General features: G+C 40.2%; 1 protein-coding gene across 2 annotated transcripts in view; it reads left to right on the top strand.

Annotated features, from left to right (window-relative positions):
* grin2ab (glutamate receptor, ionotropic, N-methyl D-aspartate 2A, b) overlaps window positions 1–15008 on the top strand; it is a 95042-nt gene that overhangs the window by 69866 nt on the left and 10168 nt on the right. For both annotated transcript variants that reach the window (XM_032535735.1, XM_032535742.1), the window contains 7 exons: window positions 497–611; window positions 717–919; window positions 5525–5693; window positions 7244–7397; window positions 8964–9089; window positions 11664–11893; window positions 12708–12868. In XM_032535735.1, the coding sequence (XP_032391626.1) occupies window positions 497–611; window positions 717–919; window positions 5525–5693; window positions 7244–7397; window positions 8964–9089; window positions 11664–11893; window positions 12708–12868 (1158 nt within the window). The remainder of the gene's footprint in view (window positions 1–496; window positions 612–716; window positions 920–5524; window positions 5694–7243; window positions 7398–8963; window positions 9090–11663; window positions 11894–12707; window positions 12869–15008) is intronic.

The raw sequence follows: 15008 nt of genomic DNA, 5'->3' as shown, positions 1-15008 counted from the left end.
TGTGTGTGTGTGTGTGTGTGTGTGTGTGTGTGTGTGTGTGTGTGTGTGTGTAATACTGGTTCATTTCCTCTCTACAGCTTCTCTTTAAGTGTGTAAAGGTTTCAGCAAAAGATCTGTTTGCGTATGCAAGATAACTAGTGAGTAACAGAGTGAGGGCAGCCGTGTTGCACCAGTGACTTGTCTTTCGGGCGTTTATCTGTGGAGAAATCAATGCAGAATGTTGATGGGAGAGATATGTGGCTTCTGACTCTTTCCCCTCCTACACACAAAGGGATGCTCACACACACGTACACACTCAGGCATGCATGCACACACAGTGGGTGAAGACAGCATTGATTTGAAGAGGATACTCTTGCAGTGATTATAGAGTGCTTAACTTGTTATTTCAAATGTATCTGCTCTTGTGCGCACATACTCACTAACACTCAAACAGATGCAAAACAAAAGCCAATAACAGCTTCCTACTCTCTCTCTCTCTTTCTCCCATTTGTTTCAGACACATGATGCATGTATGGAATGAAGGGCGTGACTTATCCTTTACTCCAGATGGTTACCAGGCAAACCCCAAATTGGTTGTCATCGTCCTGAATAGTGAAAGGAAGTGGGAGAAGGTAACAAATAAACACAGTGGTTTTGCAAAAAAGCACGGAAATTAAAAAAGTCAAAACACTTTAATCTATTCCCGTTTTTTTTTTGTGTGTTTTGCATGCACACAGATGGGCCGTTGGGAGAATGGGACGCTGGCGTTGATGTTTCCAGTGTGGCCGAGGTATAACTCCTACGGGGATGAGGATGCAGATGAAAACCATCTCTCAATCGTCACCCTGGAGGAGAAACCTTTTGTCATTGTCGACAATGTGGATATCCTCACCGGCACCTGCATGAGAAACTCTGTGCCCTGCCGCAAGCATGTCAAAAAGTAAGTAGACATACACTCAATATAAACAAATATACAGCACCTACCCAGTGCTAAAGAGCTTTGTTAGAGCCACACAACGTTACTGAGAAAAGGCTGAAAATCCCTGAACTTGAGTTGGTTCAGGAGGTGAGGCAGGCACTTGTTTGTTCTTCTCAGTTGAATAATAAAGGTGGTGTTAGAAAAGTGGTTTCTTGATCTCAGGAACGCATTTGACACTCAATTAGTTGTCCTGTAATATGTCTATTTTCAGTCAAAAGAAATTAATAGAATAACACCTTTCAAACCGTTATCAATTTGTCTAAGAAAATCCACGTCAATTAGCCGCCCCTTGTCCACTTTTGTTCTACAAGGATCTATACTGGGCCCACTCATTTTTACTTTATATAATAATGACTCATCATCTGTTTGTCCCAGAGACTGAAATTCAAATGTATGTTGCAGATAATGTAATATATTCACATGGTGGTGCTGAAACACAAGTTCCAAGATACATCTCTCGGATGCAATAAGCCACGGGCAGGCTCTCTTTATCCAAAGCCACCAGGTGGCTTTCTCTGTGGTTTTATTAATGGAACGTATGCCACATGTCAGCTTAGGCAGCCAAGATGTACATCAGAGATGATTTTCCCACACATTACTAACGAGTTTGTATTGTTTGTTGTTGTAGAGGCGTAAAACTCTATTCCAACTTCTGTCAGAGACTTTAATGCATACCAGCAAAGTAGTTCTCATTTGGCTCATGGATAATCACTTCTGTCAGCATTAATAATTGATTGCTCTCTGTTGCTGTCAGCTTGCGAATGCCAATCTGTTGTTCTACTTGATATTTCTTTCCGCTACCTCTGTAATTGCATGTGTTGCCCATTGTGCTCTTTGTTTAATTGTTCCATTAATTCAGTGTGATTTGTGTGTTGTTTTTGATGTCCTGAACATGTTGCTTGTTTTAAATATGACAGTTACTAATTCATAATTAGTAATTATGCTTATTGTTTCCCTCTGGGGTATGTATTGACTACAAACATTAACATTCATCTTAATAATAGTCTGCATGCTTGTACAATATTTCAGTAATGTTTATATATTCACTCTTTATTTTATCCTACATTATTTAAGATGCAGGTATTGCAACAAAGAAATACTGACATGTGAAATGTAGTCACTACTGAATACTTCATGTTGACATTTTAATACAACTTAACTTGAGGTAGAATTGAAGTAATTTACAGTGAAAACCATTTATCTGAATTTCCGTGGTTTCACTTGTTGACATTTTTAGATGGCAATTTTATGTTGTTTAAAAAATGTCATATCCAGATATAAAATTGAAGAGGGCAGGGTATCCAGTCTCTACTCTAAACTTCTCTTACTTGGATTACAGGACTGACAGTTACTTAGTAAAAGCAGAATATCTTTGGGTTTTAGACAAAACAAGAAGTCTTCCCCTTTGGCTTTAGGATATTGTCACGGGTTAATAATTTATAATGAAAGTAATGGTTAGATTGTTAAAAACAAACAACCTATAATTAAATTAATAAGTAAATAAATCCCAGCCTGAGCTGTACCTTGCAACAGAAAATAAAAGAACGTTTCATGTGGCACACAGCCCACTTGTCATTTTCCATCTGGACTACTGCAACTCCCACCAAGCCAGGCTTGTAAACTATAAACCATCCAAAAGGCTGCAGTCCGCCCTGTCTGCAACCTCCCTAAGTTCTCCTTTGTCGTCTCCCCAGCCAGTGGCTGTTCACATCAAATTCTAAATTCTGGTCCTGGCATTCAAGGGTCCTCAGGGAGTTGCATGTGCATCTCTTCAGGCTATGGTCTATGCGTACTCACCTGCTTGTACTCTGTGCGCTGCTACAACCGTTCACTTAGGTTTCCAATCCCCACGGTAGTTACGATGTTGTTTCACCTGGCCTTGACTCTTCTCTCAACGTCTCCCCAATAGTGACATGTCCTTCCCACTCCAGGTGGAACAGCACAGTTTCTCTATAAACCTTCTATTGTTAAAAAAACATGCCTGTATACTTAGACTTTTCTAGTCTTATTTTTTAGCATATCTTTATCAGACATGATCACATCAGGATCGCAGGAATATCTTGTTATGTTAAAAGTTGCTTGTGATAACCATATCAGCTAATAGAATGGTAATGTTTCACAAATTCACATTGAATTTGTTGTGCTACAAGTGTGATTGTTTTTTTTGCATATATACTGTGTATATAAACAGTATTTTCCCACCTCACCACTTACCACCTCCCTGCATATATATCACTTTCTCCACTGCAACAATATCAGTGGGCTGAATGGCTTCAATCATCCTTTGTTACAAATAATATTAATTCAAACTGATTTGATTTCATATCACAGTGAAACTAAATTTAATATATAGACAATTCACCATATAGAAGATTCTTTAAGGGCTTTTTATTTATGATTTCACATTTTAATTGTGATTTTTGTCACATCTTTTATGCTTTAAAATTTCAGCTCAGTGCAGAGCGGCTCCACATGCATGACGTACGCTTTTGAAAATCAGCCTAGCAAATAACTTTAGAGCCGTCTTCAACAGCAACTTGTCAAACATTACAATGGACTTTTTTCTTTGAATAAAAAACTTAATAAGGCGTTTTATAGTGGTTGAAATATGGTGCAGCCATCCACGAGTGTGTAAACAGTACAGAGATATTTCTCAAATGGTCAGTAAAAGTAAAACCTACTCAAAGAAACTTCACTTGAATTATTAGGTTTTGCTCCAATTATCTGCTATGAATGGACACTGCAATGACAACCATGACAATATTTTTGTTTCTCTCTGCTAATTTCTACAATTGAGCTCATATCTGAGCTAATTTGTAAACAGCCAGTTCAGAGTACATACGAATTAATCATAATTGCTGCAGGTGTATTTGCCACTGGCTTAGTATCTGGCTGTATCTGCATTGTGCTTTTGGTTGATCACTTGGCCACAACACAGTCCTAATGCACAACTAAAATCCATCTTTTCTCAAGTGTTCTTTTTTTTCTTTGTAGGATAGCAATTTGGATAAGATAACAGAGGATGAGATAATCAGCCACATTAAAAGTGCAAAAATCTCAACTCTTATTTACCTTTTTTTGACAAGCAATTCACCATAATAAAAGCTTTTGTGTCAGGTGGACTTGAGACAACAGACAGGAGATTGCAACATTGTAGGCATGGACAATTAGATGACTGAATCACAGTGCATGGGAAGTTTAACTTGTAACCCGATTTCCTAACCTTTCTCTGCAGCGAGCAAGTCTGAGCAGTCACAGGCCAAGAGGACAAGTCTCCTCTGGGCCTTTGTTTTCTGTGTATAACCATCCTTGTGTCCATACTGTACATGCTCACATAAATCCAATCATCCCTAAGTGCTGCATTTTTTTTAAAAACAATGTCTTAATTTTTTATTGCACTCTTAAGTAGCACATTACAAACATGCGCTACATCTACTTAGTGTGTGTGTGTGTGTGTGTGTGTGTGTGTGTGTGTGTGTGTGTGTGTGTGTGTGTGTGTGTGTGTGTGTGTGTGTGTTTACATAGTGACATAAGGACACAGAGAGTGCTCAGCTGGGAAGAGCTAATGTGCACATTATGTGTGCATTAGAACACCTGGGGCACATACTGTACATATAAAGAGTCACACACATGCATGTATGTATGAATAAGAACGCTCTTTCTCTCCCTCTTTCTCTCAGACACACATTCACACACGCACAGCGTGCTGTGCTGCAGATATAGTTGACTGCTGCTAAAAAGATATTTTAATCCTTTGATGATTCAGTTCTTTGACAGTCGTTCTCTGTGTGCGAATCCCTCCGTTCTTTAAGAACTTTCTCTTGAATCAGAGTCAGCTAAAATGGCAAGTGAAAAGGTCACAGAGGTACTGTTCCAATCCATACATGCTGCAGCACATCAGAGATGGATGACATGGGAGCGGAATAAAGTTTTCATGGTAATACTTTTAAAATGCTGGTAGAGTTTAATAGGTTATGAGTATCAGTTGATCCAGCAATGCAGTTTAGTTCACAGCTCCAAGGTCCATGGGGAGGGCTGTCAGAAAGGTTTATTTAAACATGTTTCTATTCTGTGCATCCTGTCTGTATGGCTGTGGTCTGTATGTACAGTAGGTGAGTGTTAGAGAAATACCTCCTTGCGGACATAATCGGTAAAACCCACAGGAGAATGGGAAAAAGACAGTGTAAAGGAATGAGGAGATAGACAAGGAGAAGGACAGCTGATATTTTAATCATGCAAGTTAGTTGTTCTGCAGAGCCAAGCTCTATTTAAAGCCCAGCAGCATCTGCTCAATACCCCTGTGTTTTCAGGCACTGAGGGAAACGCATACACACACTCACAAACTCCATACGAGCTCTCTCTGCCCTTCAGCAGTATTTATGGTTACTCTGCGCTGTCATAATTCTAGTTTTACAGTTTGATGGAACCACCAGATGTGGAGCAAGCAGGCGGCAAAAGTACAGTTACACTTACACTCCTCACAAGCGTCTATATATAACACTCAAATGTCTTCTTATTATAAAATATATGACCTTATTGTTAATTGTGTGTGTCTGTGTGTTGCAGTAACAGCACATCCGGAGGTTCCTACATTAAGCAGTGCTGCAAAGGTTTCTGCATTGACATTCTAAAGAAGATAGCTAGGAACGTCAAGTTCACTTATGACCTGTACCTGGTCACAAATGGAAAACACGGCAAGAAGATCAACAATGTGTGGAACGGCATGGTTGGAGAGGTACTTCCTACTTGTCTGTCCCTTACTACAATGCCGTATCAGTCTGTCTCTCTGTATTTCTATGTTATTATTGGGAAATATGCTAATTTAGTTAGATGAGAAGATTGATATCACTCTAATGTTTGTACGATAAACACAAAGCTACAGCCTGCAGCCAATTAACTTAGCCGAGCATAAAGCCTGGAAACGGGGAAACCGCTAACCTGGTTCTGTCCAGGTTTACATTAATCCACCCACCAGCACTTCTGTGGCTTCCTGTTATTATGCTAAGCTAAGCTAACCCGCCGTTGGCAGTAACGTCTCATCACATCATAGTACAGGACATACATGATAGTTGTATTGAGCCTCCTGTCTAAGTCTCGGCAAGAAAGCAAATAATTGTGCAATATTTGTCATTAGTAATTAGACTAAACATGAAGTTATTATTAAATTTAATGATTGAAGCCTGGTGACAAAGCTGTTGTTTATACAATTTAACAATTTTCTTCCCTGTCTGTGGCACTTAGCTGTAAGCCCATTTGTTCCTACTAAAAAAAAGGATGTGTTTTTAGACAATGGAGGCCTGTGGCATGGAGGAATAAGCTACAGTATATCAGGCTTAAGACACAGAGACAATACTTGTTAGAAGAATCAATTCATTGTTGGTTTTGCTCTTTTCATGGGATTTGTTGTCTTTTTAGAAAAATATGGAATATCGCCAGACTTCTGCTTGTTGTAAACACCGCCACCAAACCTGAACGCACATGACTGGAAGCTGCTATCACTTCTAAATTGACTCACACATCTTTTAATACACATTGTGACTCATCGTATATAATTGTTTGAATCTATAGTGAAGAGTAATAAAGGTTTATGTTTTCAAATATGATCACTTGTGAGGCACTGCACTCTTATTACCTGTAATTTATGTGGTCAATAATATTGCTTATTGGGGCTTTAAATTCCATACGAATAACTATTTATGAGTACAGATTACAAGCTGTTAAAGGAGCAGGATACCTTCATGCTCACTTGATCACTATTGTTTATTTTTTCTTAAAATGATTTATTCAAGATCCGATGAAATTAAAACTAAGTGCTTTCACAGTAAAGTCCATAAAGGTTGAAAGTGATACATAAAATGTCTGATAATTAAAGCTGACAATATGATCCATAAATTGTGGCAATGTTTATGAGAGCAGACCGCCAGGAGACAATTAGACAAATAAACCTGAAATAGAAACAAAATTTTGCTGCATACTAAAAAACATCTTTACGTGCAGAATCTCCATCTATCAGAATACATTCAGACACCAAGAGCAAGTGGCACAATGAAAATGACAGCTGTATTTTTTATTTTTCTTCTGATATGGCTGAAAATGCCCTCCAACTGTAAATGACATTCTGAGCTTATACCCTCAGTCACTGTGATATTTCACATCCAAAAAAAGAAGGAACATCTTAAAGACGGATTCTATGATGTCTAAATATTCACAGAGCTTGTTATATTTCTGTCAGGGTAGGTAGTGAGTTATGCACCCACTGTAACTATTCTATTCTCTGTCTACCAGGTGGTGTATAAGAAGGCGGTGATGGCAGTCGGTTCATTGACCATCAATGAGGAGAGGTCAGAGGCCATTGACTTCTCTGTGCCCTTTGTGGAGACCGGCATCAGCGTCATGGTGTCACGTAGCAATGGGACCGTCTCTCCTTCTGCCTTCCTCGGTAAATCTATCTTTCTCTTTGTATTCTTTGACCATACTTTTTTTTTCTTCTTTTCTCTGTCCGTCCCCCAGTGAGATAACTGGGTGCAAAAAAGGGAGGTGCTCACAAGTTGGCGAAATCCTGCATATAAAATGGAATATTTTACTCAGACAATGTATGCTGGACAAAATCCACTTGTACTCTGACTTTATCTGGGCCTCAACACCATAAGCACATTAATATTTCTAGCAGAGTAGAGGAAGTGGAGTGTGCCAACTGTTTTTTTTAAAAAGTCAGCTCAGACAAGGCATTCTTGATACTATTCTCTCCTCATCTCCTGTTCCTCTCCTCCAGTTGTTCAGATGACTAGAAACTCAAGCGCTCCTCTGTGCTCGCCTAATGTTGTCATTGGAGCGAGATGGGGAGCGAGGGGATGTATTGGACCATGCGGGTGTTGGTCCCTGTGTATCAAGCCATGTGTCAGTATGCGAGTATGTGTATATGGGGGGGGGCGGAATATGTGTGTGATACTGCACAAATATATTGTTTGCGTATTGAATAGTGTGAGAGAATGGACGCGCTTTGGCCATATGCATGTTAAAGGCTGAATCCCTTGTGTGTGTATTTACTGTATATGAAAGCACATTAAATGCATGTGTGTGATTGTGTGTTGAGCCTGCATCAGGGTATCAGTGATGGTTCAGTATCTCTCGCATTCATATTAAAGGCACCTCAGTGCACAATCTCTCAGGGATGGCTAACCCTGGCAGTCACATACTTAGACATACAGTGTCACACAAACACACACACACACACACACACACACATACACACACACCACCACACACACACACCCACACACACCACACACACACACACACACACCACACACACACACCACACACCACACACACACACATTTGTCTGAGTCCAGCATCTCAGGCACTCATTCTGCTCTCTGAACTCCTGCCCTGCTACACACACAAACCACACACCACCACCACTCACTCACAAACCCACACACACACACACACACACACACAAACACACACACACAGATCACACACACAAGCACAGATCACACACAAATAGATCACATTCACATGCCCACAGCAGGGCACATCAGATCAGTCGGAGTTTGATTCTACTCTCTCCTCCTCTGTCATTCTCTCCTCTCTCTCTCTCTCTCTCTCTCTCCTCTCTCTCTCTCTCCCCCCCCCCCTCTTCCTCTACCATCTCCCCCGCCCCAGGCCTCTCCCTCTCTCAGCTCTCATCCAAGGGAATAATGAGAAATATGGAAATGTGCTCCGTCAAACTCTCTGTGACTAACTCTCCCTCTCCTCCCCTCCTTTCTCACCCCGTCTGTCTCCCTTCCTCCCCTCTCTGTGTCTTCACTATCATCTGGTCCTCACTTTATCTCTCCTTCGGGCCTGCGTTCTTGTCTCCTCCTTTATTTTTTACCGACTCTCTGTCTCCTCTTTCTCTCCATCTCTCACTTTTTTTACGCATCTCCTGCTCCTTCACTGTGTCTCATGAACTTGATTTCTCTTTAACTCTGTCCCCCCCTCACTCTCTTTCCCCTCTCAGAGCCCTTCAGTGCATCAGTTTGGGTGATGATGTTTGTGATGCTGCTCATTGTCACAGCCATCGCCGTCTTCCTCTTTGAGTTTGTCAGTCCGCTGGGCTTCAACCGCAACTTGGCCCAAGGCAAAGGTAGGCTTGCACACATACAATCAGGAATATGACACCAATCGTTTCTCCCAGGAGCAAGCAGCAAAGATCCTAGGTTCCCCTGGAGCAAAAGAAGTGACCTATTATTACCCTTACTTTAGACGGTTCACTTTTTGTTACACAGCATTAACAATTCTCTCCTAAAGCTAGTCACATCATCAAAAAACAGCACCTGGAGCTGCCCTGCTTGTTGTAAATTGTAGATTATTATTTTTTATATATTTTTTATTTTCTATTTAACCAGGTAGCCCATTGAGAACAGGTTCTCATTTGCAATGGCAACCTGGCCAAGAAAAGCGTAAGCGTACAAGACAACATATAGTTTCACACTCAACATAGTACAAGAAAACAGAATAAAATAGGCTACACAGGTACAGATTAAGTAGGCAGTTCAAGCCGGCGCAAAGTGAGGTGTGAATAAGTCAATGGCTATGCAAAAGTGGTATGGTGATAATATAATATACTGTACATGAAATAGACAATCTATAACACTGCTGAGAAGTAGTGAAGAGTCAGAATACAGTTGCAAGTGCAAATGAAATTTTGGTCAGGATAGTGATGTGGATCCAATGATCAGTTATAAAGCAGTATATATAAATAGATATTCTATATAAGCGCTGAGAAGTAGTGAAGTCAATATACATTTATTTAATTAATGATAAGATCACACATAATTACATTTTAGATTAAAGTTTTCACTTTACCCACCGTTTGAACAACAAATGCCAACAAATGTAAAACGTTTTGTAACTACATTTTCTTTTGCAAATAATGTGTTTCACCTCCATGAGAACAGTGTATCTTTAAGAAAATAGACCAAAATTGTCGTGAAATACGCTTATTGGCTTTCTTGATGAGAGTTAGATAAGTCGATTGATACCACTCTAGTGTCTGTACGATAAGCGATATGAAGCTGGAGCCAGCAGACGGCTTTCTCAGCGCTCAGCACAAAGATTGGAAACAGGTGGAAACAGCTGGCGCGGTTCCGTCCAAAGATAAGATAATCAGTCTACCAGCACCTCTAAAACATACCAATTAACATGTTTAATTTGATTTGTTTAATCTGTGCAAAATTGAAGAGTAAAAACATGTTGGATTATGTGACTATTTCCTAGCAGGGAGCAGTAACTCCCTGGAGTCCGCTGTGCCTGAGATTGCAGGCAACCTTTCTCAATTACCTTTTCAATATTTACTGTACAGAATTGAGAGTGGCATGAGATCAAGTTGTGTTCTCTTTCCTTTTTTTCTTTGTTTTGTTGCAGTGGTGCAACTTACCAATTACGACCCTGTTTGAAATAAACCGTCCTGTTTTCAAATTCAAGTGAAGGCAAGGCAAGGCAAGGCAGCTTTATTTGTATAGCACATTTCAGCAACAGGGCAATTCAAAGTGCTTTAAACAAAAACAGTCAAAAAAAAACAGTTAAAAAATAAAAACAAATAAAACACAAGAACAAACAGTTAAAAATAAAAACAGATAAAACACAAGAATAAAAGTTACAGTGCAGTATAAGAAATTAAACATTAAGGAAATGAACAACCATTTAAAGAAAGGCAACATCAAAAAGAAAGGTCTTCAGCCTTGATTTAAAAGAACTGAGAGTAGCAGCGGATCTGCAGGTTTCTGGGAGTTTGTTCCAGATATGAGGAGCATAGAAACTGAATGCTGCTTCCCCCTGTTTAGTTCTGACTGTGGGGACAGAAAGCAGACCTGTCCCAGATGACCTGAGACGTCTGGGTGGTTTGTAGTGTAGAAATGTATTTTGGCCCTAAACCATTGACTGATTTATAAACTAGTAAAAGTATTTTGAAATCAATTCTTTGAGGCACAGGAAGCCAGTGTCAGGACTTCAGAACTGGAGTGATGTGATCCAGTCTCTTGGTCTTAGTAAGGACCCGTGCAGCAGCGTTCTGAATCAGCTGCAGCTGTCTCATTGATTTTTTAGGGAGACCGGTAAAGACACCGTTACAGTAGTCAAGTCTACTGAAGTGAAAGTGAAAGACAGTTGAACCTCTTGACTTGTTTTGTGGTGTGTTTTAAGTGCAAATGACTGCATGCAGCATTACAGTAGCAGGTCTAAATCTTACTAGCGTTGTTTCTCCTTCTTCTCCCCGTAATATATAGGTCTAAAAGGCATGGACAAAAAGCTCATAATACTGTCACATTATATTTACGATGTCATCCCTCTGGAGGAAGCATGACGCCTTCAAACTGGATCATAAAACTCTTTGTTTTCATTTCAAGTTTGTTTGTATTTAAAAAAGATGGTGACATGTATGATACTTTGCAAAAATTAGAGCCTCTGTTTTCAGCTGCTGGTAAGCAACAGTAAGGCAGGAATTTCATGGAAATGATTTATTGTAAAGTACACTATTACATCATAACATGACTGGCTCTTTTCAATCCCAAAATCAGCCTCATACTATCAGCTGAAAATCTGACTTTAAAGTCTTATGCTCCTTTACCTCCCTTGGCTTTTCTTGGTTCTTTAGCACATAGTCTGTTTTACACTTTCACTTTTTCATTTCTTCCTCTTCTCCTCTGCCTCTCTCCCTCAGACCCACATGGTCCATCATTCACCATCGGTAAGGCCATTTGGCTGCTGTGGGGTCTGGTGTTTAACAACTCTGTGCCCGTGCAGAACCCAAAGGGCACCACCAGTAAGTTCATCGTGTCAGTGTGGGCCTTCTTTGCCGTCATCTTCCTGGCCTCCTACACTGCCAACCTGGCTGCCTTCATGATCCAGGAAGAGTTCGTGGACCAAGTCACCGGACTGTCTGACAAGAAGGTGCGATCACACGTAGAAATGCACGCACGCTTGCACCCACACACACACACACACACACACACACACACACACACACACACAAACGCACAAAACTAAACACATTCACAGTCAGGGTTGCTCTTGTAATGGATGCCAGCCCTGCGGCCAGACAGGACTCACCAGGGAGCGCCCTTGGGCTTCAACAGCCCAAACCCTCTGGCCGTAGCTGTCACCACACTAACACTGCCAGCACAGCAGACCCAGGGGCGCACAAACACACACATATGGGCTGCAAAGATCAAAGGGAAGTGTTAGTGTGTGTGTGTGTGTGTGTGTGTGTGTGTGGTTGTGTGTTTGTGTGTGTGTGTGTGTGTGGTGTTTTGTGTGTGTTTGTGTGTGTTGTGTGTGTGTGTGTGGGTGTGTGTGTGTGTGTGTGTGGGTTTGGATGTGTGCGTAGTTTTTAGTAGCTGGCAGTGTCAGCAGGACCCCAGCCAGTCTTACGCTAGACTGGACACACAATGATGATGACTGATGAGTCCACTCCACTGTCTCTCCATTCTCCTTTCTCCTCCGACTCTTCTTGTCACTCACTCTCTCCTCTCCCTGTGTGTCTCTCCTTCACTTAAACACTTTTGCTCCTTCTCTTTCTTTCTTGCATTCCCTTCCTTCCCTTCCTTCTTTCTCTTCTTACTGTCTCTCTCTCTCTCTCTCCTTCTCTTTGTCTTTAAGCATCTTTGTTTTTATGTTTTCTTCATTTGTGCTCCTGTCTTCTCTTGTCAGTTCCCTTTTTAAACAATATGTCTCTCAGTTAATCTCCTTATTTCTCTCCCTGCAGTTCCAGAGTCCATATTCCTATTCCCCTCCATTTCGCTTTGGGACGGTTCCTAATGGCAGCACTGAGCGCAACATCAGGAAGAACTATCCAGACATGCATCAATACATGACCAAGTACCATCAGACTGGTGTCCATGATGCACTGGCCACCCTCAAGTCTGGGTACTGTAAATTTGTCAAGTCAACTCATGTCAAGTTGAGATTTATTATACCTGGGAGGCTAATTCTGTTTGCAGACAGCTTGTATGAATAAGAACATGTGAAAACAAACAATAAAGGCATTGCATCACACAGAAACTCTGCCCCATGGGAGCCCAGCACTATGCTAAAATGCTGCAGAAACTGTGCTCAGTGTTTCTGTCACTGACAGTAAAAAGCAAGTGCTCATTATTAAGTCTGGTTGCTGCTGGAAAGAGGGAGCTGCCAAAACATGGAGAGTGTAATTTGTTCTGGAGTATGCTACCTTTATTCTCCCTCCTAAACATGCACTAATGGAAGGATGGCTGCACTGCTTTTATTTGTTCATTAGTTTTGTGTGTGCTTTGATCTTTGGGGTTTTTTCTCCAAATATAATTTTACTTTTGCTTTTCCCTCTCTTTAATTACTTTATTGATACTGTATATAAGATAGATAATGTTTGTTTCTCATACATCATATGATAGGCTTTGTTTATACAACATCAAAACTGTTTAATTAATGAGTTCAGCATTCAATTCTTCAGCAACATTGCTTGTCTAGGCTGAAGGAAATGTTCTGATCAAGGCATGCAATCGGCTGTGACACATTGGAAATGCTCTATACCCTAATGCAGGGTTCTTAAACAGGGGGTCCGGGACCCCTAGGGGGTCCTCAGAGACACGGCAGGGGGGGCCTTCAAATTATTTTATTCAAATTATATTTTTATTCAAAAATTAAAATGTCGACATAATCACAACATATTTTTAGTAAATATAAATCACCACAGGGGATAGGCTTACCGGCCTTTAGGTAAGGTAACCTTCCACAGATAAAGTTCGCCCTGAGGATTTGCTGTGCCACATGTATGTTTTAAAATTTAAATCTGATTTTTTAATGAATGCAACTATAATGAGGCTTTTTTAAAAGCTCAGTATTCTATTCAAGAGGGTATATATTAATGCTTTAGGGCAGTCCTACATGTAACTGTAAGCCCAGTTTAATATGCAACTTCACTGTATACAAGTAGTGGGTCCTTGCCCTGTCTCACTCTGTCCTTAGCTTGAAAAACTTTGAAATCCCCCGCTCAAATGAATCTTAAATGAACGGAATTCTCTTTTTTCAACACCAGATACTCAATGACTGCCTTTAACATATGCCCTTTGGTGAACACTTTAATTCAAAGTGTTTAATATTTATGCATACATACATTTGTAACATGGAGGGCCCCAGGGGGATTGATTAGCACCGGGGTTTATTCATTGGATTATATAAAACATTGTTTTGCTGATAAAGAAGATAAAAAAGGTTTCTGCTGCTATATAGAGTGGTGATATTGGCTCCTTGTCACATTGTGTTTGGTTAACAGTCATACCTCACACTTCTGTTTTTGCTGAGATTAGATGCGTCAAGCACACATACAGGGATTGTTGCGTTCGATACAAATTGTTGCCCCTTAGTTTGAATTTAGCTTGTCGTGTCAGAATAATGACAAAACCTGCAAGTAGAGATTATAACTCCATGCGAACAAAGACATCCTCATGTGTGTAAATATCCACAGTACTCTCAGTCACAGGGTCCAAATCTGATCTGTGTGAGAATTTCAGCTCCAAGAAAACAGTGCGTTGTGAGTAATCCACATGGTTTGTTAATGGATCTCATGAACATTGTTACTGGCACAACACTGTATGTACATGAGTCTCTTTAGCGAATACCCAACAAATTTCCCATCTTCTTTTACCATCTCATGAACCCCAAATACATTATAATTATTGTTGATGTTACATGGAATTAAAAATATTTTTCATTTGAAATATATTTGAGATAACATGCAGTATGTTAAAATCTCCACCACATGCCTTTGAGCAGTGTTTCCACCTCTTCACTTCTCCACTTGTTTCAGGCCACAACCTCAAAATACAGCATGCACACAGTGTGTAAACTTCAGAGTGTTTTTTTCTCCTCAGATTATTTAATTCAAAGAGTTTTTCCTTATATTAAAAAAATATATTGGTTTTTTGTTTTTAGTATTATTAGATAGTATAAGAACGAAAAGCAAAGAAACATATTGAGAAGGGAAAAAACTTTTTACTTTTACTCATCTTACTCATCTCAGATTTATCTTTGG

Source organism: Etheostoma spectabile, chromosome 2 (assembly GCF_008692095.1).
Source record: "Etheostoma spectabile isolate EspeVRDwgs_2016 chromosome 2, UIUC_Espe_1.0, whole genome shotgun sequence".
Lineage (NCBI taxonomy): Eukaryota > Metazoa > Chordata > Actinopteri > Perciformes > Percidae > Etheostoma > Etheostoma spectabile.
The sequence above is the reverse complement of the archived record's forward strand: the minus strand, read 5'-3'. Positions and strand labels throughout refer to the sequence as shown.